The sequence below is a fragment of the Neofelis nebulosa genome, chromosome 5 (assembly GCF_028018385.1).
Source record: "Neofelis nebulosa isolate mNeoNeb1 chromosome 5, mNeoNeb1.pri, whole genome shotgun sequence".
Classification (NCBI taxonomy): domain Eukaryota; kingdom Metazoa; phylum Chordata; class Mammalia; order Carnivora; family Felidae; genus Neofelis; species Neofelis nebulosa.
This window is the reverse complement of record NC_080786.1, coordinates 27,286,356-27,309,109: the sequence shown is the minus strand read 5'-3', so window position 1 is coordinate 27,309,109 and position 22,754 is coordinate 27,286,356. Positions and strand designations below refer to the sequence as shown.

The following is a 22,754-nucleotide window of genomic DNA, read 5'->3' as shown; positions in this document are numbered from 1 at the left end:
TGGGTGGCAGGATTATACATTTTCCAGCTTTATGCACACCTGCACTTTTTATTAAATGTATGCATATTAGTATCAATACAGGAAAAGGAGGTACCCTAAAGATAACTGAATGTACGCATATCCAGAGCTATTTAGGAGATATACCCTGGGTCTGACGGTTCTGAGAAAAATGGTCACTTTGGAATGATGTTCTGTGTATGAGGAAGAGACCCTTTATTTGGCTTAAACAAATAGCTGTCTATTCCACCCACTTCATTTTGTTTTATTTTCACTTCTGATTAGATATTCAGCTTCTCCAGAACTTGCATCAGAAAATGGTTGAGCGCACATGAAAAGAGATACTATTCATTCTAGGCCCTGAATCGAGAAGTGGCATCACAATTTGCAGATCTGTCTTGCCTGAATTTAGTTAACAGGAAGCCCTATCAAGACTGACCATGACTAGGTATATTAAGATGAAAAGCTGAGGACTGGATCCTAGTGTGGTGGCTAACTACGGTTCTGTCCTGCAAGGCCCTGACCTCCTCAGCTCCACCCCTATTGTATCTCAACACCACATGCTGGAACCGGGGTATAAATCTGAGATGCTCTCAGAAGAGACTGCGCTTAGGAGAGCTGTCTTCCAATAATGGACCCAGACTCCTGTGGGTTTTATTTTTATGATTGTTGTTACCCTTTTATGACTTTTCACTTCCCTTACTTTTAAGGTCTAAGACCTCTCCCCTCTGCTGTCAGTGCGACTAATTCTAGCAGCAATTCTTAGCCCACTCTCCTCAATCTTGTTTCTGTGGCTGGGTGGGAAATCTGCCTGTTAGAACTTTTTTTTTTTCAACGTGTTTTTTTTTTTATTTATTTTTGGGACAGAGAGAGACAGAGCATGAACGGGGGAGGGGCAGAGAGAGAGGGAGACACAGAATCGGAAACAGGCTCCAGGCTCCGAGCCATCAGCCCAGAGCCTGACGCGGGGCTCGAACTCACGGACCGCGAGATCGTGACCTGGCTGAAGTCGGACGCTTAACCGACTGCGCCACCCAGGCGCCCCTGCCTGTTAGAACTTTTAAAAATCTGCTCTACTACAGGCCCAAAAGCTCTCCTCGGAGGCAAGGACCTAGGCTTGAGGCCATTTCTCTAAGGACTTGTTAACCTTTCCTATTTAACTCCAGTCCTTATCTCATACTGTAGATATATGATACTGGGAAGAAATGCTCTGTGGAGAGAGAATGCATTTGCATGTCAACCATGTTGGCCATATTTAGGCAAAGGCCAATGTGTAGGTGCACAAATAAAGAAAGAAATATTTGGATATTTACACCACAGGACCAAGAGGGGAAAAAATGAAAGCTCTCTATAATGCACAGAAACTAGCAAAATAAAGACTGTAGGTAGCTAGGAAGGGATCTGGGCACTGGCCATTCCAACATCTCCGAGAGCAACCTGCTACACAAGTGTTTAAACCCCGTACCATTTACTAGTTGTTTTCTACAGGTTAATTCTATCCCTCTTCCAGACTGGAGGCTCCTGAGAGCCAAGCCTTATCTCCTATTGCTTCAGTCTCCTCGCTGGTGTTCAGTACAAAGCAAAGGTTTAATATATAAATTAAATACTTATGAGTCGACAAACTTTTATAAAAGACAACAGCACAAAATCAACTCTAAATAATAATGTCACTGTATTTTAAGTTGATGAAATTTAAAACAGCATTATAACCAGCATTCAATGGTAAGATGAAAATTCTAAATTCATTACAACTGTGGCCATGATTAATCATGTACAACTAATCATGTACAAGTTTAATCATGTATCTTAGGGTAAGGTAAGATTACTTCCTTAACATCTCTTTTCTATTAAGTTACATGCACTATGCTAAGAACCAAAAACCTTCTTAGCTCATCACTTATGGATTTGCTTTTAAAGAAAAAGGTCTGACAGGGGCGCCTGGGTGGCTCTGTTGGTTAAGCGTCTGACTTCGACTCAGGTCATGATCTCACAGTTCTTGTGTGAGTTTGAGCCCCACGTCAGCTTCTGTGCTGACAGCTCAGAGCCTGGAGCCTGCTTCAGATTTTGTGTCTCCCTCTCTCTCTGCTCCCCCCACCACCCCACTCACATTCTGTCTCTCTCTCTCTCTCTCTCAAAAATAAACATTAAAAAAATTTTTTTAACTAAAAATAAAGCCTGACAGCTTAACAAAAATATAAAATTATGAAGTTGAATTAGAACAATATTTAGGAATATGAGTTAACATTATCACATCCCCACCACATTCATTAGACCAGAATTTCTATAATCATGAAAGAAAATATTCCCAAATATTGGTTTATAAATTTCATGATGCAGAATAAAAAAACCTCTCTGTGTCATTCAATACTCCTTTAAAGTTTAATTTCATACTACTGTGATAACCAAAAAAGGAATGCCCGATCTTTATGCCAAAGAGAAAACTCTCTCCAAACACACACTAATCAAATGTCATGGCTATAGTTTTTTGTTTTTTGTTTTGTCCCATGGCAAATGCAGAAAGTCAATAAAAATGTAAAGGAATGTGGTATTTACACTGTAATTAAAATTCACAAATTCACAGAATATGAAAAATGTCAATGGTAGAGTGATGCCCCCAAGTGGCATAATGATAAATTGCAATACTTTGATGGAAAAGTTAGAATAGCTATATTCCCTTTTGTCAAATTCTTCAATTAAATCTAAAAGTGCCTATTACGCAAACCTAGATTTCATAGGGGCTAGTAATAAGTGGCCTGTAGACCACCTCAGACTCATAGTACACCCAAGTCACTCTTTTAACTAGAGAAGAGATAGTCTGGTATATAAAGGTTATGATATACTTTCCTTATAATCTCAGTTAGGGGTATGTCTGCAAAACAATGAAGGGAGTCAGATCTACTTTGATTTATTAAAGGAGAAGCATTCACAACATTATATAAATCTTTTCAGAAAGCATTATTTTCTACCCATCTCTAATATTAACCAATTCCCTATGTTTATAGCCCAGTATGTAAAGTAGAATCTAAAATTTTATGTAACCAAATTGCTTGGACAATGGGTAGTGCTAATTAATGTGCTTTTCTCACTAACTAAAGATTCAATTGTCAACACTGTGGGGAAAGAATCTTTAAAAAATGAGTTTAGTTTCTGCCTCTGTAACATGTATGAAACATAATCACTGATAAGTTGCTATCTTATATAGCTAAAAAGTCAACATTCTGAGGATCAATTGCTTTTGGACAGTCATAGAGATACAAAAGAATATGACAATAGAATTGTTACAATCTCAAGAAAGATTCTTGAAGAAGATTTTAAAATCACATGCCTGATAGCAGATTGCCTGGAGAGATTTCTCTCTTAAAAGTGGAATACAAAAGAAAAACTTCCTCTTAATAGAGAGTAAAGTTATTGGGTCGTGACTAGATAAAGTTTTGGTAGGCTTCCTTTAATTATTCCTATAACTTGGATTATTTATAAATAAGATGAACCTCAACTGTTATTGAGTGATAATTATATATAAGGTAATGTGATATTCTATATTTTATGCATATATTTACAAATATATCTTATATTTGTTTTTATATTATATATTCCTTATTAGATAATATATGTTTATCTGGATGTTTTATACATACATAGATATTTTATTTAACCCTATTTCAATCCTATGAGGTTTAATACCTATTTTACACATAAGAAAACTGAAGCTCAGATGAGGAACCTGCATAACGACTGGCTTTACATTTGACCTGTTCACCTCCAAACCCTGTGGTCTTAACTGTGACACTTACTGACTTCCTTCTAGCCTTCTAGGATTTTGTGAGCAGCCACAGCCATGATTCTTCATGATTTTAGCAGAGGTGTAAAATCAGATGTCTACAGAGATAGGCAGTGGGTATAAGAGACAGTGAAGAGTGGTAAGACACGGCTAATTGAAGAGTACAGGTTCTGTCTGAAGGGGGCAGCTGCTACCCAGCTCCAGCCCATATTGGCTATATAGCATCAATGTTAGCAAATGTTACCAAATCTTTTTTTTTTTTTTTTTTCCAAGAGAAGATGAAAAGCTCAATCTTTCTGAGAATGTACATTTTTAAATACTGGCAACTAATTTAGACTGAAAAAAAATCCCCACTATGCAGGCCAAACAAAACACATCTGAAGGCTGAATGTAGCTTGTATGTAATATGTTGTAGAGATTCTGATGATGAATGATTCCTTTTCAAGAGATTCTACACCAGACTTTTCGGTGTCAAATAATTTGTCAATTATCCTCACTGTTGGATTCATTCCACAGACTGAGACTTCATCTGCCATCTTCAGTTCAAATCAGGTATTTTTAGACCAATGCAAGTACAGGAAACGTTATTGGCAAATCACATCCCAACCAACCAGCCCCTTCCTCTCTCATTTCTGCACCCTTCCTCCAACACACGCATATACACTACACTCCCATATACTATGGGTGCATATACACCCATCATCTCAAGTCTGAAGCTTTCAAGTTTGGTCTTCATATATCTTATTTTACATTCCTTTAATCAACTTTTTAGCCCTTCTGTGAATTTTCTTAGAATTCTTCATATTCCTTACTCATTAAAGAAACCAAAATTGGATATGATCTTTATGATGAGAGACAGAAGAAGAAAAATATTCACTTTTAGCCCAGAAGACTGATCTATAGCCTGCATAGTTCCAATAAGGATCAAAGACATACTGGTTGCTACATTCTTTTTTTTTTTTTTTTTAAACAAGCTCTAGCCAATTTTATTAACGAAAAATTTTACGTGATTTACTTTTCACCAGTCTGTTCTGGCATGCTTCGAATGATATCAGAATCACCTGGATCAATAATAGCCAGGGTGCACACTCTGCAGTATTTCCCACACGCTGTGCCCAATTCAATATTATTGCCGCTGTAGTGATGGACACCAGTTTTGGCCAACATGGCATAGTATTCTATTTCAGATTTCCTCAAGGCTGGGCAGTTGTTGGCAAGGATGACCAGTTTCGCTTTGCCATGTCTGATCATTTTCAGAGTCTGCTTGTACCCCAACACGTACTTCCCACTTTTCATAATGAGTTGGAGCCTAGAGTTGATGGACTCCAGCGACTTTTTCGTCTTCTTTGCGGCCACCATCTTCCTGCCTTAGGTGCGGGGCGGACCCAACCAGAAGCAACCGCCAAAATGGCCGGGAGAGAGGAAAAAAAAGGCGGTTGCTACATTCTTAAAGGGTCTCATGACTGCCTGCACATCTCACGAATAGTTAATATCGAGCTGAATGATAAGCACCAGAGAAATCTTGTGAAAGTAGTTTTACAAGCAGAAATGCGAAGAAAACCTTTATGATCTACTAATCCCTGGACATCCCCACCCCCTTGAGCAGTAGGCATGTAACCACCAGCTTCATACAACAAAGGTGCAGCTCTTTCTGCCCACAGGTCCTGTCCCTGTGCTATAATAAAAGCACCTTTGTGCACCAAAAACATCTCAAGAATTCTTTCTTGACTGTTTGCCCGTGGCCCCACCTCATTTACAATACGATGTACACAAGTCCTGGGTCAGATTTAGGTCTTACTCTCAATGTCTCCATAAAGGTACTCCGGTAATTTTCAGAAATTTATCATCCTGTTCTACATGGCTGGAAGAGCACCTCTAGGATTTATGGAAAAGAGTCGTGAAACCTGTTCTAAGGACACTGTCGTCATTCCTCATAGAGGAATTCAATGAAAACTATGGATTCTTGATAATTACTTTGTAAAATTCTGGACACAGAGACCATTTAAAAGGTTGAGTTTGAAAATAAAATAGCAGCACCAACATTTACTTTTCTAATTCCTATGTAATATTAAGAAGTAGAAAATGTTTATCACACTGATATTAAATCCAATGAGCAAAAGCTAAAAGAATTTTGAGTTGACTTAAAACCTCCAAATAAAAGAATAGATTACAGGATGGAAATTTGTTTGCCTAGAGTTAAAGGCTGACATCTTGGATCATTTTTACTTCTGCCTTCTCTTTTTTTCCTGTTTCTGACATACAAGACGTACAAGTTTTTTATCCTAACTCCAATTCCAACTAACTTTTCACTGTAGCAAATTCAAACAACTTCAAGCTAAAAATGAAGATTGATCCTTATCTGTAGCAGACATTTTCTCTACCTTGACAGTTTAACAGTCCCATCAAAATCAAAGAAAAGGAAGTAACCAGAGGATCCTCAATATAAGTTAACTTTAGATGGGAGTTCCTGTTTGATTTAAATGTCCTAATTTGAGAGTTGTATGACTACAGACTGAAAAACCCCTCCATAGAAGAAAGCCAAAGAAAATTAATACCATATTTCCTTTTAGTACACCCTATTCACCTCAAGTGTGAATTACCATTTATTTGCATTTCATAACATTTCTAAAACTGCCTTCATTATAAACAATTCTTACTTTCTCATTCAAGAAGTCCCAATCAAGTTAAGTGGAAGCAACGTTGTAATTGAGACTCCGGTATGCATAAAAATTTTATCTCCACTTAATCTACTCCATCTCCCTTCTCTAGGTCGTTCGGGTACTTCACTCACCTACTGAAATGGCTTTAAAAACCTTATCTGGAGACATCATTCCAGAAGCTTTTCTGTTGCTTATTCAATTCTGACCACCTTAAATGCAAAAAGCAAACGGTACTCCATATTCTTAATCAGCTAAGAGCTACGCATACAAGGCAGCCAACTCAAAATGCGTATGAAGTATTTTTACTTACAATTCCTCTCCTTGTTTTGCTTTCTTGTCTGAGACCAGATAGACAGTTCCAAAACTTCCACTACCAAGTTTCTGTTGAACTACGTATCTTCTTGCAATCAAGGTCTTTGGATAAGCAGAAAGGGCTATTGGTCCACTCACACATTTAGTAGCCTCTTGGAACTTCAGCATTGCTCCAAATGAGAGAGAACTAGTTTATTTGTTTATAGAAATTTAACTTCGAGTCTCTTAGGAGATCGTCAAATTAATCCAAGTAGCGTCAGTCAATCCCTGAAAGATGAAAAGTCCAGAGATCAGGTCTAAAGAATGTCGACAGATTCCTAACTATGTGTATGTTTCTGACCGTGATACTTGCACCCTGAGTAATGGATTCAATGACACCACATTTAATGACTTGAGAGAAAAATGTTAAAAGGTAGAGATATTGCAGATTCTAATAGAAGACAGTCACAGGAAGAGAGCCTTCCCTCATACATCTGAATGAATATAGCAAAACTGAGTTACAGTTAATCTGTTTAAGATTTATACTCCCCACTTACTTAAAAAAAATCCAAATTTAAGAACATTATAACTTCCTTAAATCTATACATTTGCATTAATCTTTTTGTAATTCTTTTTAAAAAAAAATTTTTTTAACGTTTATTTATTTTTGAGACAGAGAGAGACAGAACATGAATGGGGGAGGGTCAGAGAGAGAGAGAGAGAGACACAGAATCTGAAACAGGCTCCAGGCTCTGAGCTGTCAGCACAGAGCCAGACGCGGGGCTTGAACTCACGAACCGCAAGATCATGACCTGAGCCAAAGTCGGATGCTTAACCGACTGAGCCACCCTGGCGCCCCAATCTTTTTGTAATTCTTTCTTCCTACCTTATGTCTGTTTTGATTAACAAATAGTGAGTTAGGATTCGGGGCGCCTGGGTGGCTCAGTCGGTTGAGCATCCAACTTCGGCTCAGGTCATGATCTCACGGTTCGTGGGTTCGAGCCCCACGTCGGGCTCTGTGCTGACACCTCGGTGCCTGGAGCCCGCTTCAGATTCTGTGTCTCCCTCTCTCTCTGCCCCTTCCCCTGCTCATGCTCTATCTCTCTCTCTCTCTCAAAAATAAATAAACGTTAAAAAAAAATAGTGAGTTAGGATTAGACTAGAAATCAGCATAGAATTTCTTTCTGGAGACATTAAACTATTGTATTTGCATCTATTAGAATACATGTGAAGAGGAAGAAAGACTTCGGAATAAATTCTTTCCCCTCCTAAACAATTTCTGACCCAGTTTCTGAAATTATTATACACACTATGTAGAGAATAATCTCTCTGGATTGGAAACAAGAAGTGTCACAAATCCAGTTCAAACCAAAAATTGTATTTTTTTTTTCAACATTTATTTATTTTTGGGACAGAGAGAGACAGAGCATGAACGGGGGAGGGGCAGAGAGAGAGGGAGACACAGAATCGGAAACAGGCTCCAGGCTCTGAGCCATCAGCCCAGAGCCCGACGCGGGGCTCGAACTCACGGACCGCGAGATCGTGACCTGGCTGAAGTCGGACGCCCAACCGACTGCGCCACCCAGGCGCCCCCCAAAAATTGTATTTTAATGATAACTGAATATAAATGTGTTGTAATTCCTCAAGAAACTATAAATGCATAGCAGGATTATGAAAAGTAGGGCTATTCCATATGAGTGTGTGCCCAGTAAAGTCATTTCTATTTCATCAAAATGTAAATGTCTTTAGTAATAATGAAGAGCGGGTTTTGTTTTAAATCTACGAAAATATGATTTTAAATTGAAGACTGTCTATGCCTTGGAGTCAAGTTTCCATATGCAACTATTCCAAAGCTGTAAGACAAAAACTGCTTGTGTATAATGATAAAACAAGATGTTATCTGTGTTTTGGGGTATATGACCAACAGGCTTCACATGGTGGTGGCAATTACAAAAATCCTCAGAATAGAATATAAATGGTAAATGTCCATTTACAGCATTTTTCTTCTTGAAATAATGCATTAATCAGTTCAGTTTTACCTGATGCCAGTCAGAAGTATTCTAGTAACCAGCTTTAAAAAAAAAAAGAGAGACAGAGAGAGGTGCTTGGCTGGCTCAGTCAGTACAGCATGTCACTTTTGGTCTCAGGGTTGTGGGTTTGAGCCCCACACTGGGCATGGAGATTAGTTAGAAATAAAATCTTAAAAAAAAAAAAAAAAGGAAAAGAAAGAAACCAAATTATCTTGCGGCTGTGTCTCATGAGAATACTAAAACAACATTAACATTGGGTTAGAACTTCAGAGCTGGTGCCTATACCTCAAAATCCCTGAATAAATAAAAAATTATGTCAGATTATCAAGATCACAGAAAATACTAGTGAAGTCTACTACTGAAAAAAACAACTGGAGAGCAGGCCTCCAGATGTGTATTTTATTTGCTTTCTGTGCTCCCATAAAAGTGATACTTTCTGGCCAAATTAAGCTGTTAAGATAAATGTATGGACTTAACAGCTTTTTCAACTGAAAAGGACCCTTCAAATCACCCAGTAATTCTCCTTATTTTAGAGGTAAGATGAAGGTCCCTGTTTAGTGAGAGACAGAATGGTTCTGAAAGTCCAATTTCCCAGTGGCTCCTATTTGTAAATGAGCTTTTAAACCCAGCAACGTCTAAGCAGTCTGGCCTGGGCCACAGAGTTTCCTTTGGCCCAACCTCCCAGACTCAGCCCGCGCGCCCCCTTCCCCAGGCCACCTTTAGACCGTAGACTCCATTAGTCTCTCTTCAAACACAGAGCTACCCTAGTAGGTAGAGGGCTGCCTAGATTCCAGAACAACCTGTTCTCTTGTCAACGTTCCCTCGCGCCCCCCTCAACGAAGGTTGTGAATGAACTTGAGCGCCAGGGACACACTTCTTTATCTCTCTTTGGCGCCTGTCATCTAGTAGGTGTTCAATAAATTTTTTCAGGGCAAACAAGTGTCCAGCCGACCGACTGTTGCCCAAGGGGGGGGGGGGGGGGAAGTGTGCGTGGCGCGAGGAGGAAAGAGATTTAGAAAGTTGGATGGGAACCGTGAAAAGGTGAGATTACCTCCTTGTGCAACTGACCCTTAGACAAAAGACATGAGGAGTGTTTATCATAGGTTGAAGTCAAATAGTTCTCCTCCCTGAAATGAGAGGAAGCAGATTTGACACCAGACTCTGCTAAAGTACAACGCTAACCTTAAAGGTAAACTTTAACCTTACGTTTAACATTCCTTGCCTCAACTTCTTTAAAAAAAAAAAAAAAATTACACTTTCGCAAAGCGGGTTAACATATTTCGAGGAGGCGCCGGCAACCGTTATTCTCCGGAGACTGGAGCAGATCCGGGAGGTAAGGGGCTGAGGGGAGTGAAGAGGTCGCGGGCATGGAGGCCCAGGGATGCGGATCTTGGCTGGGGCAGCCCGACGCCATCACCTTCCCCGGCTTTGGGGAGCCCGGCACGCCCGGAGGAGCGCCCTTTGCCTTTCGCATACCTTTCGCTGTCGAGGGCGCAGGAGCGGCGGCGCCGGGGCAGGCCCACAGTCCCACCCGTAATTGGGACGTACGTTGGGCAGGTCCCTCGTAGGCGCAACAGCACCGCGGAGCTCCAGGGCCTCCCGGCAAGGTTGTTGGGGACCGTTGCCAAGGAGACAGCGTGAGGCATGCTGGGAAGCCGGGGCGAGGCGGCACAGAGCCGGTCCCCGAGGCGGAAGTGTGCACCGACCCAAATGGGCGGGGAAAGGGGAAGAGGCCCGACCCGCCTGGCTTCACTAACATGACCGCGGCCATTTCGGAGATTACTTCCCGGCCTTCCTTAGCGACCTGACGTCTCCGGGCCCGGGAGCACCTCTTCCCCCGGCGCGGTGTGGCACCACTGGCTTCATGGAACCGAGCTTCCCAGTGACGTCATACGCGGAGGCTTCCGGTTCCCGCTCTTGAGGTTGGACTCTCACGTGCAGGCGTTGCCAGGACTCCCTTGGCTCCTGCAGTCTTTTAGTGGAGGGGCTGGTCCTCTGGGAGGACCGTGCAGGTGGGCTCTGCCGCTGGTTCGGGTAGCGGGTTGTGAGGGCTGGGGTGGCGTGATGTATGAAGCCTGTGTTTGACGACTTACAGCAAACGTTTTGTGCGCCTTTCTCCCATCCAGCCAGCATTTGTTCAACAGCTATTGCAAGGTCCTGTAATTAGTTTAGGATGAGTTGACACGGCCTCCCTCTGTTCGCATGTATTTCACAAGACCCACTTATAAATAAATGACTACTATACTGGATAAGGAAGGGCCAAAACCGGGGTGAATTGAGTTGGGTGCAGAATGCAAAGAGGTGCCCCCGAAGTCTGCAATCCAGATACATATATTTTAATGCAGTGTATTTAAACGTCAAAAATAATGCAAAAGAAATACATGATTGACAAAATCTCATTATTTTAAATAAAGACAGAATCGGTAACCATGCCATGCTGAGCCATATTGGAGCGTGAGGCCAAAGGAAACACTAGTAATACACACCGTATGACTTCAGGTAGCCAGATGGGGAACGATATTCTTGGTACTGAGCCAGATAATGCAAAGATGAGAAGATGAAAAGAGCCTCTGGTTAAGGTGAGACTGGAGAGTTTTTTCTTCCAGTCATGAAGCAGTAATTATCCTTACTCAAAACATTGCCAATTAAGATGGGACCACAAGCCAAGGCCTAAAAGAAATTCCCAGACCCTGATTGTCAGTAAAGAAAAACTGGATCCGTATCATTGACCCTACACACTTTAGTTAACTGAAGCCTTGTGCTCCCTGATTTATTAATTATGAGATCGAGGAGGGTATCATTTTTATAGCTTAAGACGTTTTACCTTGACCCCACAAAAATATTCTTTGTTGGAAGACGGTGACGGTTATCTATCTCAATATCAAAGTCCACAGTAGTCTCTATTAGTCTGTCAGTAATGGACTTTAATGGATTCTCTTTTAGAGCCCCCGTCTCTATCCATAGGTTAAAGTCCATGACACCATTGCACTTGTGCCTTGTAACATACGGGGAAAACAAAAGAGAATGAAAACGCACTTAGCTAGCCAGTGGTGCCTGAGCATCTAGGTAAGAATTGAGATGCTGATACCTAATATATTGGTTAAAGAGCTGTTCGTGACATTTGCTATTGGTTTGTGGTGCTGGGAATGATAACTTGGTCCCCAGTAAAGAGCACCAGTTGAAAGTGTGTTCCGTTGTTTTAATTAGGCAGTTCTTCAGTCATCATGGGTATCCGAGGACTAATGAGTTTTGTAGAAGATCATAGTAATGAGTTCTTCACTGATTTGAAAGTGCGGGACACAAAAATTGTCATTGACGGCTATGCTCTCTTCCACCGGCTTTGCTTCAACTCAAACTTGGAACTTCGATATGGAGGGGACTATGACTCTTTTGCAGATGTTGTACAAAAATTCTTTGAATCACTGTTTGCTTGTAATATCTGTCCATATGTTGTGTTAGACGGAGGATGTGACATTTCAGATAAAAAGCTTAAAACTTTAAAGGATCGAGCCAGAGAGAAGATCCAGATGGCTCATTCCCTTTCTGTTGGTGGGGGTGGGTATGTGTGTCCCTTACTCATCCGGGAAGTATTCATACAGGTTTTAATCAAGCTACAGGTGTGTTTTGTCCAGTGCTTTTCAGAAGCAGATCGGGACATTATGACACTGGCTAATCATTGGAATTGCCCTGTGTTATCGTCAGATAGTGACTTTTGCATTTTTGACCTAAAAACTGGGTTTTGCCCACTGAATAGCTTTCAGTGGAGAAATGTGAACACTATCAAAGGCACACGAGACTGCTATATCCCTGCCAAATGCTTTTCCATTGACGCGCTCTGCCGTCACTTCAGCAATATGAATAAAGCTCTCTTACCTCTCTTTGCGGTGCTGTGTGGAAATGATCATATCAATCTACCCATCATGGACACATTCTTAAGTAAAGTCCGTCTGCCTCTTGGAGCTACCAGTTCAAAGGGGAGGAGACACCACCGAGTTTTGGGACTTCTGAATTGGTTATCTCATTTTGCCAACCCTACCGAAGCACTAGATAACGTTCTGAAATATCTCCCAAAAAAGGATCGAGAAAATGTGAAGGAAATTCTCTGCTGTTCCATGGAAGAATACCAGCAATCCCAGGTGAAGTTGCAGGACTTCTTCCAGTATGGTACTTATGCCTGTCCTGCCGCCTTGAATCTGGATTTACCAGAATGGGTATTAGGGGCATTGGCCAAAGGCCAGCTATCTCCTTTCATCAGCGACGCTTTGGTGCTAAGACGGACCATTCTGCACACACAGGTGGAAAATATGCAGCAACCAAATGCCCACAGGATATCTCTGCCCATCCGTCAAATCATCTATGGGCTTCTTTTGAATGCTTCCCCACATCTGGAAAATGTGTCCTGGAATGCGTTGCCTTCTCAGCCTCCAGCTTTCAGCGAAGTGGAAAGGATTAATAAAAATATCAAGACATCAATTGTTAATGCAGTAGAACTGCCCAAGGATTATTCTGACTTAAGCAAATTGACTGAGGTAAGCGTTTGTAACACTAATGTCATTTTTGTAAAGTACTTCATGGGTTAAAACGTGCTTTCATGTATATTATCTCTCGTAATGTAACCAAATGAGGTTGGTTGCTACTCCCCCCCCCCCCCCCCCCCGCCCGGTTCGTAGCTGAGAAAGCTAGGACTCAAAATAGGTGAGTGTGTGATAACTCAGCCAGAGAGGTGCAGTGCTAGGACCCAATTGTAGGTCTTTTAGCTCCCGATCTGCCATTTCCACTCTACTTCAGTAGACTGTGTTATCTGTGCAGTTATTACTACTACTCTGTTGACACTAGCTATTCATAAATTGGGGGTGTGTGCCTTTAAAAAAAAAAAAGCAAAGGAAAAAATTCTGAGCTACAAGAACAGTGTGCGTTGGTAGGCATTTGTCATAGGCGTAGCTGATATCTTAGACTGCATCAGATTTCAACTAATAAGATTAATATGCTTGGGTCTTAATTTTTCATTTTTATCTATGAGGACCTGTTTTTTTAGGCATTAGGTTTATGGCCTCATGATGATTAGTTTGATATTGAAAACATGATTCTTTGCCTAATTCAGTGTTGTTTAAACCTGAGTAACACTCAGACCAACCCCCTTTTGAAGGTAAAAAAAAAAAATTATGGATCCAAGCGTTTATTTGTTTACATAAATATATTGAAAATTGCAAATATATATGGAACTGCTTAGACTAACACAATTAGATGTACAGATTAAATGCAGATAAATTTATAATACCAATTGCAGGGCCTATTTGGAGTTTTTTCTTTTGTTTTCATTTGTTTGTTTTTTGAGAGAGAGAGCGTGAGCAGAAAGAGGGGCAGAGGGAGAGAGAGAATTCCAAGCAGGCTCCATGTTCAATGCAGAGCCTGACATGGGGCTCGATCCCATGATCCTGGGGTCATTGACCTGAGCTGAAATCAAAAGTTGGGCGCTCAACTGACTGAACCATTCAGGCACCCCTATTCGGAGTTTTCTTAAATCCAACTAATATTCCGATTCATGAGACTGTCACAGACCACTCCTGGTACCAGTCTACTCAAGGATACAGGATAGCAACCATTGCTTCCCAGCAGGTTTGAATGAAGCTTTTCTTTCCTGTGAGAGTTTTTTGGAACAGTCTACACCACTGGTTCTCCACTGGGGTGATTTTGTCCCCTTACCCTGCCCCCCCTTCCCCGGGGGGCATTTGGCAATGTCTGGAGACACTTTTGATTATCACTTCCTAGGTGGTTGGAGGGGGGGAGGGTGTTGCTACTGGCCTCTAGTGGGAGAGGCCAAGAATGCTGCTAAACATCTTAAAATGCACAGGACAGCTGCCCACAACAAGGAATTATCCAGCCCAAAATGTCAGTAATGCCAATCCCTGGCCTACAGTGCTGAACAGAGAATAACCTCTCTAGTCTCCCCATTAGTACCAGCTCAGGCAGGAGGAAATGACATCCATATTAGCTGGGTACCAGAGCCTCCTTGGCAATGGGGAATGACTACTAAGGGGAACAGGGTTTCTTTTTGGGGTGCCAAAATGTCCTGGAATTAGTGATGGTTGCACAAGCTTATAAATATACTAAAATCACCTTGAAAGGGTGAATGTTACAATATGTGAATTGTATCTCACTTAAAGAAAGAAAAAGTCTCACTGGCCTCCTTCCCCACTCCTTTCTTCTAACAATTCCATAAACATAGTTTCCGAGCTATGCCCCTCAAGGGCTGTGCCTAATTATAAGTCACTGCACTCAGGGAAGCCCCATGATACGATGTCCCCATCTGGTGTTTATGGTTCATTTACAGTTCAAATCTAGATGCAGTTTTACAAGAGTCCTTTTTACCATGCTAAGTAACACAGCTAACTTTATCACATTTCTAGGGTTTCAGAACTAGAAAGTTGAGCATAAGTCAAATTCCAAACAGAAGGGATTTGTTAAAACTTTACCCACAGCAATAAAATTGAAATTAGCAGAATTCTAAAGGGTGACGTTTTGTTGCAATTACATTTCTCCTCACAACATAAATGGTGCTGTGGAGAGTTTTTCTAAAACTTTTTATGGCTCTATTGAAAAACGATGTACAGTGAAGGGCCCATGTTTAAAGTGTGCACTTTGATGAGTTTGATGTGTTTACGTCTGTGAATCCATCCTTGCAATTAAAATAACGAACGTATGCATCACTCCGAAAAGTCTTCCTCCCTGAGTACCAACACACAGCGAAGTACACAGATGAGTGTAGAGCTTGATGAATTGTCACCAACTTGACACTTCCATGTAAAGAATGTCCAGATGAAGACTCATTATTAGCATCCCAGCAGCTTTCCCATTAGGGTCCATTTCCAGTACCCCCTCTCCCACCCCCTGTAATCACTATCCGGACCTGTAATAACACTGAATAGTTTTAACTGTTTTTATATTTTTATAGATATGGAATCCTATAATGTGAATCCTTTCATCTAGCTTCTTTTATTCAAAGTTCGTGAGGTTTAGATCACTGTGAGTAGCTGCAGATCACTTATTTCTCAGTGCCGTATGTTACCACATTGTGGGAATTTACCACAATTGATCTTTCCATGTTGCAGGTGATGGGCATTTGGGTAGTTTGCAGTTTGGGCAATTATGAATAGTGCTATGAACATGCTAGTGCACATCATTTCTTGAAAATATGGATACTCTATCTGTTGCAGATACTACTAAGAGTGGAATTGCTAGGTCGTGGGATATGCATGTTTAGTTTGCAAGATATGTTGCCAAATGGTCTTGCAAGGTGGTTTAACCATTTAGTATTCCCACCAGCAGCTTATGAAAGTTCCTCTTACTTTACACCCTTGCTGACACCTGGTATTTTTTTATCCTTAAAAAAAATTTTTTTTTTAGCTATTCTGATGGTTGGATAGTGGCATCATTTTAACCAATTTGGTGGGTGTTAATTTGTATTTCTCTGATGACTTATGTGAGCACCTTTTATGTATCCATTGGACACATGGATACTCTGTTATAGAAGTTTCTGTTCAAGGTCTTTTGCCCATTTTTCTGTTGGCTTTTTGCTTATTTCTATATATGTGTCCTTTGTCAAATAATATGTATTGTGAGCAGACTCTTGCATAGTGTAGGTTGTCTTTTCACTGGAGTATGTTTTGATGAACAGAATCTTAATAGAGTCCAATTTAAATTTTTATTATTTATAGTTATCACTTCTTTTTTTGGGGGGGGGACAGAGAGAGACAGAGCATGAACGGGGGAGGGGCAGAGAGAGAGGGAGACACAGAATCGGAAACAGGCTCCAGGCTCTGAGCCATCAGCCCAGAGCCTGACGCGGGGCTCGAACTCACGGACCGCGAGATCGTGACCTGGCTGAAGTCGGACACTTAACCAACTGCGCCACCCAGGCGCCCCTAGTTATCACTTCTAAAACCTACTTAAAAAATTATTACCTACTCCAAGGTCATGACAGTTTTTTTGTCTTTCATATTTAGATCTACAGTCTATCTACAATTTATTTTTTTGTATATGGTGCAACATAGGATCAAGGCACTTTTTCCCTCATATGAAAGAAAATCCAGCTGAGTCAATGAGTGTAACATGCTGATTATACTCTTTGCTAAGTGGAGATGACAAGTGTTCTCATCACTTACCTGTATTCAAAGTAGGGTGAAATTCTGGTTCACTTTCTTTGTGGTAGTATCTTTCAGCTTTTCCTAGGCATAAACTAATCAATCCTGTACTTAGTGTTGCTAGCTCTAATTAGCCCATGATAATTCTTTTTTCTTATTTATTTTTGAGAGCAGGAGAGAGGCAGAGATAGAGGGACAGTGAGAGAATCCCAAGCAGGCTCTACACTGTCAACACAGAGCCTGACGCAGGTCTCGAATTCACTAACCATGAGATCATGACCTGAGCTGAAATCAAGAGTTGTACCACTCAACCAACTAAACCACTCAGGCACCCCAATTCTTTTTTTTTTTTTTTTCTTTGAGAGAGAGAGAGAGAGAGAGAGAGAGAGGATATGAGTGAGGGAGGGGCAGAGAGAGAGAGAAAGAGGGAGAGAATCCGAAGCAGGCTGCATGCCGTCAGCCTGGACCCCAACGTGGAGCCTAAAGCACGAACCATGAGATCACGACCTGAGCCGAAATCAACAGTCAGACGCTAAACCGACTGAGCCACCCAGGCGCCTATAGCCCAGGATAATTCGAAATGGTGTCAAGTACAAATGTGATTCCAAAGACAAATGCAGGTATAAGAAAAATCTTGTGATAGTTTTCTAGTCATTTTGTTTTTCTTAACATGAGGCAGTAATACTACTTTATCTGCTTTGTGCCAACGGTTGTAATAGCAACTTTATACTTATTTCTCACAGTAACCACATAGGATAGGGTTTTCATAGTGTATAGAGATCCATTCAAGTTAACCAATGAGAGGCTAATTATAAGCAGAGATGCAAGTGGGTCTTTCTTTGGGAGTAAGCGCCACGACCAGCCTCTCTCTGGGTGTCTCTGCTTCTCTATGGGATCTTCTTCTACCGGCTTGTGCTTTCCTTCCCCTCTGGGGTAAGGGGAAGTTGTCACTGGGCTAAAACCTAACCAAATTTAAGGGCTGTAAGCAGAGTCATTCCTCTTTTGGAAGGGGCTAAGAACTGTGGGTTCCATGAAACATCTTGTGTAATTCATTGTAATGCCCATTACAGATAATCAGACTGACGGTAGAAAAGCTCAGAAACTTGCCCGTTGAATGCTGTACAGTTAATGAGAGACAGAACATTTCTAAAGTCGAAGCCCAAACCCTACTTTGTTCATAAAAATTGTAATTTGTAATTGAATTGTAGACAATTCAATAATTTAAGCATTATATGTCAGAAAAGAATTCATGTATTTTCTTAGCTTTACTTGGTGTATTTTCCTACCAGTTGAGATCATGTTTTAAGTACTTGTTAAAAGTACAGTACTTCCTGTAAGAGTGATTGCTTAGACTGTAAAGCATCTTGCATATTTCTAATTTTAAAAAGTTTATCACAGTATCGGGGTGATACTGTCGTTCAGTCAGTTAAGCGTCCAACTCTGAGTCCGCTCAGATCATGATCACAAGGCTTTGTGGGTTTGAGCCCCATGTTGGGCTCTGTGCCAACAGCACGGAGCCTGCTTAAGATTCTGTCTCCCCCTCACTGTCTCTGCCTACCCGCCCCCCCCCCATGCTCTCAAAAAAAGAAAAAAGTTTTATCACAGTATCAGAAGTTTAAAATGAGTTTTTATAAATTACATTTAATGCTTTCATGCATCGATGGTTAAACTATTTTATCAATTATGATGTTTTGTTTCAGGCTGCCATGTCCATTCCCAGCTGTCAACACACTGATTTGACTACAAACTAGGTTTTAGGTACTGAGAAATGGGTCTCATCCTTACATAAAGCTAAGAAAGAAATCCTTTTCTGGCTGCATGCAGACACTAGGAACACCAGTTTTTTCTTTCTTAAAGTTTGATGGTAAAGTCCTCCTGAAGGTGCCCTGTTAATAGTACAAATTTCCTTATTTGTTTAAGTGTGTGACCTAGAAAGTCCTTATGGTTCTTAAGATTCATTAAGGTAAAGTTATTTCAGGAAGCCCAAACCCCTCATAGCTGTTAACTCCCTTTTATTTGAAGTGTACTCTAACGCATGGAGTAGAAGTGAGTGGGGTGTGTTAGTGCAAGCACAATGCAGGTAGTCCTTAAATATTCCCATCTCCCTTGAATATACCTCTCACCTACAAGCAGCCACCCTGGAACAATCCCTGTGTAGGAAAACAAAAAAAAACAAAATAAAACATTCAACTGGGTAGGGACCTGAGACAAGACCCAAACAAATAGAAGGCTGTATGATATGCCACAGAGCGTGCATATAATCTAAGTTTGCCTTCCAGAGGTGATCAGAAATGGCATCGTGAAGAAGGTAGGGCCTCCGTAGTCACTGGCAGTTAAGAATAGGGTTGAGTATAGATCTTTGTCTCTCAATGCAGAATAGTTAAAATGCAGATTCCTTGGTTGGTCTCACATTTACTGAATCAAAATTCAGGGTGTGGGACCTGAGGACTGAAATTTTTAAGCTTCCCAAGTGACATGCACTGAAGATGTTCACCAGCCTACATGGAGGGTGGAGTGACATGAGCAAGGGCCGTGTAGTGGGAGTACACAATATATCCATTCAACCATATTTATTAAGCACCCAGTGTTTTAAATGCTTTGAGTGTGGCTAATTTATTTCTTTCCACAGGAAGGTAAGAAACTGACAGAGCAATTCATCTGCACTAAAGTCTCTTTATACTTGGGGGGGTGGGTGGGGCGGGGGTGGGGGGGGGGGGGGAGAGACATTCCGCAAAGTAACTTGCAGGATGTTCGGTATGTATTTTCAGCTCTCCTTGGCCAAAAGGCAGATACTTCTGTTAGAAACCCTGAAGGTGAAACAGACCATCCTGGAGCCAATCCCTTCTTCATTGAAGTTGCTCGTTTCAGTCAGTTGCTACTGGTTGCAGCACACAGAGGCCAAGGCAAAGCTACATCACCTGCAGGCCTTACTGCTAGGGATGCTGATGGGGCCTTTGCATGTCATAATCAACAGCCCTGGTAGGTATCTGGAAATTCCAGGAGTAAAGTTTTGCACATTGCTTGCATATAATTGCAAGTTTAAAGAAACAAACAAAAATATTCTTCGTTGTTTACTCCCATCGGTTGTATTCAGAACTTAGGGGTGGAGCCACCAAAATATCATTCATTCACTGGCAGATGTTTTTGAGCACCTCTGTGTGCCAGGCTCAGTGCTGGAGTGCTTGACTCCAAGGGCACAGCAGTGAAGGTATGCTGCTACTGCCTCGTCCCAGCGAAGTGTGCATGTGTAACGTGCCAGTTACATTCTGGACTCCATGTACCCTATCCCTATTCCCGAGCGTCAATACAGTGGCAAGATCATCACTAGAAATTTATGTAAAATTGTCCATCGGTAAAGCTTCTGAATTCCTACAGCCATAGGAAATATTCGTGCTTGTGCTGTTTTACTTCTTCTCCACTGTAAGTTTCAATTAGTGTTGTTAGTGATGACAGAAATAGTAACTTTTTTTTCTGTTAGAGAAATACCCTTTAAGGTAGTTTCAGCTGCATGTAAGTATCAGGTGAAATAAATGCTGATGTCTTGGAGCACTTCAATTCTTTAATAGAATTATTCCCTTTAAAAGATTATGAATGCTGTAACTCCTTATCTAAACACATATAACAATCACCACACCCAGAACAGTGCTGTCTGATATCTAATCTAATGGCCACTAGCCACGTGGGGCTCTTTAAATGAAAACTTCAGCTTCTTGACTTGGCCACGTTTGAAGTGCTCAGTAGCCACATATGGCTAGAGGCTACTGAATTGGACAGCAGAGACACAAAACACTTCCGTCATTGCTGAGAGTTCTGTTGGACAGTGCTACACTGGAGTTTACTTTTTAAAACACATGAAAGGAAAGAGTGAACTGGTACAGACTCCAGGACACCCCAAGTGTGAGAATAGTTGTCAGAAGCGACTCTTCTTCTAAGAGCCAAATGAATGAGTTAACGCCACTAGTGAAAACACAACTTTAGGGTATTTCCACCCATTGAATAGTAACTGTAGTTTAAGAACATTCTCAGAGCACAAGCCTGTTAACTTTTTACCTGAGTCCAACAGAAGGGGCACGTCAAGGGTCTGTTTCTTTTCTTTTAGGAATTGTGGACCCTGCACCCAGGCAGGCTCAGTGCCTTGCTGCTCGCTAATGGGTAAAAGGTGGGCCTCCTTTTTATTACTTTCAAGTTGGTCCAATATCATTTTGCGCGCCCCTACTCAAACCTGCAGGAGCTTACAGCTGAACGCAAACAGCACTCCTCATTGCCTAGGCTTGTTGCTTCTTGCCTCTTAACCTCCGCTATGTGAAGTAGATGATTTGCCATATTCTCAAGTCAGTCATGCTTTTGTTTTCCTCCCATAAAGCAGAGGTTAAAGTGTGCTTTGAACACAGGCTGTGTAAGTGCACTATAGCAAGGGGCGGGTCTCCATGGAAGGAAACTTAGTGAACGAGAACAGTGAAGAGAAGGATATTTAATAGTAATTTGTATTTTTCAGAGAGACAGAATTTGGGTTTGGAGAGTTCAGAAGCAGATGTATTTTAAGTCAGAGATACTATTTTAAGGAAAAAAATAATTTAGGGTTGAATGAAGTTAGGTTGTCATTAAAAAGGCATTTCAGTATAAATATTTCAATGTATACAGCAAGGCTTTTACATTGACGTTAAAATAGTAAAGAGCCAGAAGAGAAAAGCATTTTGGTTATTTAAACTAATTTTTTTCTTTATGGAATTCAAAGTTTTATAGAGAGAGAAAATTACAAGCTATACAGTGTTTTTGGAAATACTGCCCTCGGGTTGTTTCTTTGTCTAGATAAGGAAGATCTGCGGGAGGATGGTGCTAGGATGTTGTATGAAGAGTTCCAGAGAGTGAAGGAGCAGACACGGCCGGGCACGAGACTGGACTTAGACACAGCTCACATCTTCTGTCAGTGGCAGTGCTGTCTGCAGATGGGGATGTATCTCAATCAGCTGCTGTCCGCTCCTCTCCCGGAACCAGACCTAACTCGGTAAGCACCACGGGAAACTAGTTCAGATGGCTGCACACAGAAGTAAATACTTTTATTTATACTTAAAGCAAATAAATTTCTAAAAATTAATCTTAGTATAATTGGTCTTGGATCGCTATTATAGCTGAAGAGCTGGAAACATATAAATTTTTGTCGATATTCCCAAAGAAAATCGCCATGATTAGATCAAAGATTAAAAAGCCAGTCCCTTAAAGTAAAAAAAGAGGCAGTTGTTGGTAGGATAGAACTCTTTCCTTCATTTCTCTCAGCCCTTTGATCAAGTATCACTTTATAAAGCCTCTTTCTGATTATCCTCCTGGAATATTACTCTCTACTTCCAGTCACTGTAGTCCTATTACTCTTTTGGATTTTTGTAATTGCATTTCTTAACACGTGGCATACTGTTCATATACTTGTTCAAATATTTATTAAATGCCTACTCTGTGGTAGGGTGTAGTGAACAAAATATTTCTTTTTAATCTCTGCCGTCACGGAGATTTTATTCTAGTAAGATGACTCCTAGACACTTAAGTGGACTTTATTTAGGGTTTTTATTTTGCCAGGTGAGTATGAAGAAGGGAGAGGCAGCCTGTATGCCAGGAAGGGATTATCATGTTTGAGTATGGAGTTTAAGCTGGTAAGAAAGAAAGGATAGCAGTAGGGTGTGGGTACTACGTTCAGTGGATTGGACATCCAGGAGATCCCAGAGGGAGGGAGAGAGGAAGAATAAAGGGGAGATTGTTAGCAAATGGAGTGGAGATTGGAGATATACTTTGTCTCTCTCCACTTGAATGGAAGCTCTGTGAGGAAGGCACTTAGCTATTTACTTTTGTAGCCCCAGTGCCTAGCATT

At 41.1% G+C, this 22,754-nt stretch overlaps 4 protein-coding genes across 20 annotated transcripts in view; 1 reads left to right on the top strand and 3 right to left on the bottom strand.

Annotated features, from left to right (window-relative positions):
- NEK11 (NIMA related kinase 11) overlaps positions 1-10,384 on the bottom strand; it is a 288,025-nt gene extending 277,641 nt beyond the window's left edge. For 4 of the 11 annotated variants that reach the window (XM_058729881.1, XM_058729887.1, XM_058729882.1 and 1 more), the window contains exons 1-2: positions 10,233-10,384; positions 6,746-7,014 (exon numbers count right to left, since the gene is read on the bottom strand). In XM_058729881.1, coding sequence (XP_058585864.1) covers positions 6,746-6,915 — 170 coding nt within the window. In that variant the 5' untranslated portion in view covers positions 6,916-7,014; positions 10,233-10,384. The other 7 variants (XM_058729876.1, XM_058729883.1, XM_058729878.1 and 4 more) reach the window with 5 other exon arrangements.
- Positions 4,704-5,214, bottom strand: LOC131511828 (large ribosomal subunit protein eL30-like). The gene has a single exon (XM_058729890.1). It carries the CDS (start codon positions 5,132-5,134, stop codon positions 4,787-4,789), a length of 348 nt encoding a protein of 115 aa, XP_058585873.1. The 5' UTR covers positions 5,135-5,214; the 3' UTR covers positions 4,704-4,786.
- Positions 10,385-10,675: 291 nt separating the features above from the next.
- On the top strand, positions 10,676-21,901 carry ASTE1 (asteroid homolog 1). Of its 2 annotated transcripts, XM_058729888.1 has the most exons (5): positions 10,676-10,768; positions 11,171-13,285; positions 19,666-19,876; positions 20,997-21,056; positions 21,707-21,901. In XM_058729888.1, exons 2-4 carry the CDS (start codon positions 11,981-11,983, stop codon positions 21,044-21,046), a joined length of 1,566 nt encoding a protein of 521 aa, XP_058585871.1. In that variant the 5' UTR covers positions 10,676-10,768; positions 11,171-11,980; the 3' UTR covers positions 21,047-21,056; positions 21,707-21,901. The 2 variants fall into 2 exon arrangements, with proteins under 2 accessions (XP_058585871.1, XP_058585872.1); XM_058729889.1 differs by lacking the exons at positions 19,666-19,876; positions 20,997-21,056.
- The window catches only part of ATP2C1 (ATPase secretory pathway Ca2+ transporting 1), a 172,082-nt gene continuing 170,681 nt past the window's right edge, over positions 21,354-22,754 (bottom strand). For 4 of the 6 annotated variants that reach the window (XM_058729872.1, XM_058729870.1, XM_058729874.1 and 1 more), the window contains one exon: positions 21,354-21,894. In XM_058729872.1, the coding sequence (XP_058585855.1) occupies positions 21,799-21,894 (96 nt within the window). In that variant the 3' untranslated portion in view covers positions 21,354-21,798. Of the gene's footprint in view, positions 21,933-22,754 lie in introns of all 6 variants that reach the window. The other 2 variants (XM_058729871.1, XM_058729873.1) reach the window with 1 other exon arrangement.

Coding starts and splice junctions, on each gene's coding strand:
- LOC131511828 (XM_058729890.1), bottom strand. CDS start 5,134: ATGGTGGCCGCAAAGAAGACGAAAAAGTCGCTGGAGTCCATCAACTCT.
- ASTE1 (XM_058729888.1), top strand. CDS start 11,981: ATGGGTATCCGAGGACTAATGAGTTTTGTAGAAGATCATAGTAATGAG. Junction 13,286..19,665: donor ACTTAAGCAAATTGACTGAG/GTAAGCGTTTGT, acceptor ATGTATTTTCAG/CTCTCCTTGGCCAAAAGGCA. Junction 19,877..20,996: donor TGTCATAATCAACAGCCCTG/GTAGGTATCTGG, acceptor CTTTTCTTTTAG/GAATTGTGGACCCTGCACCC.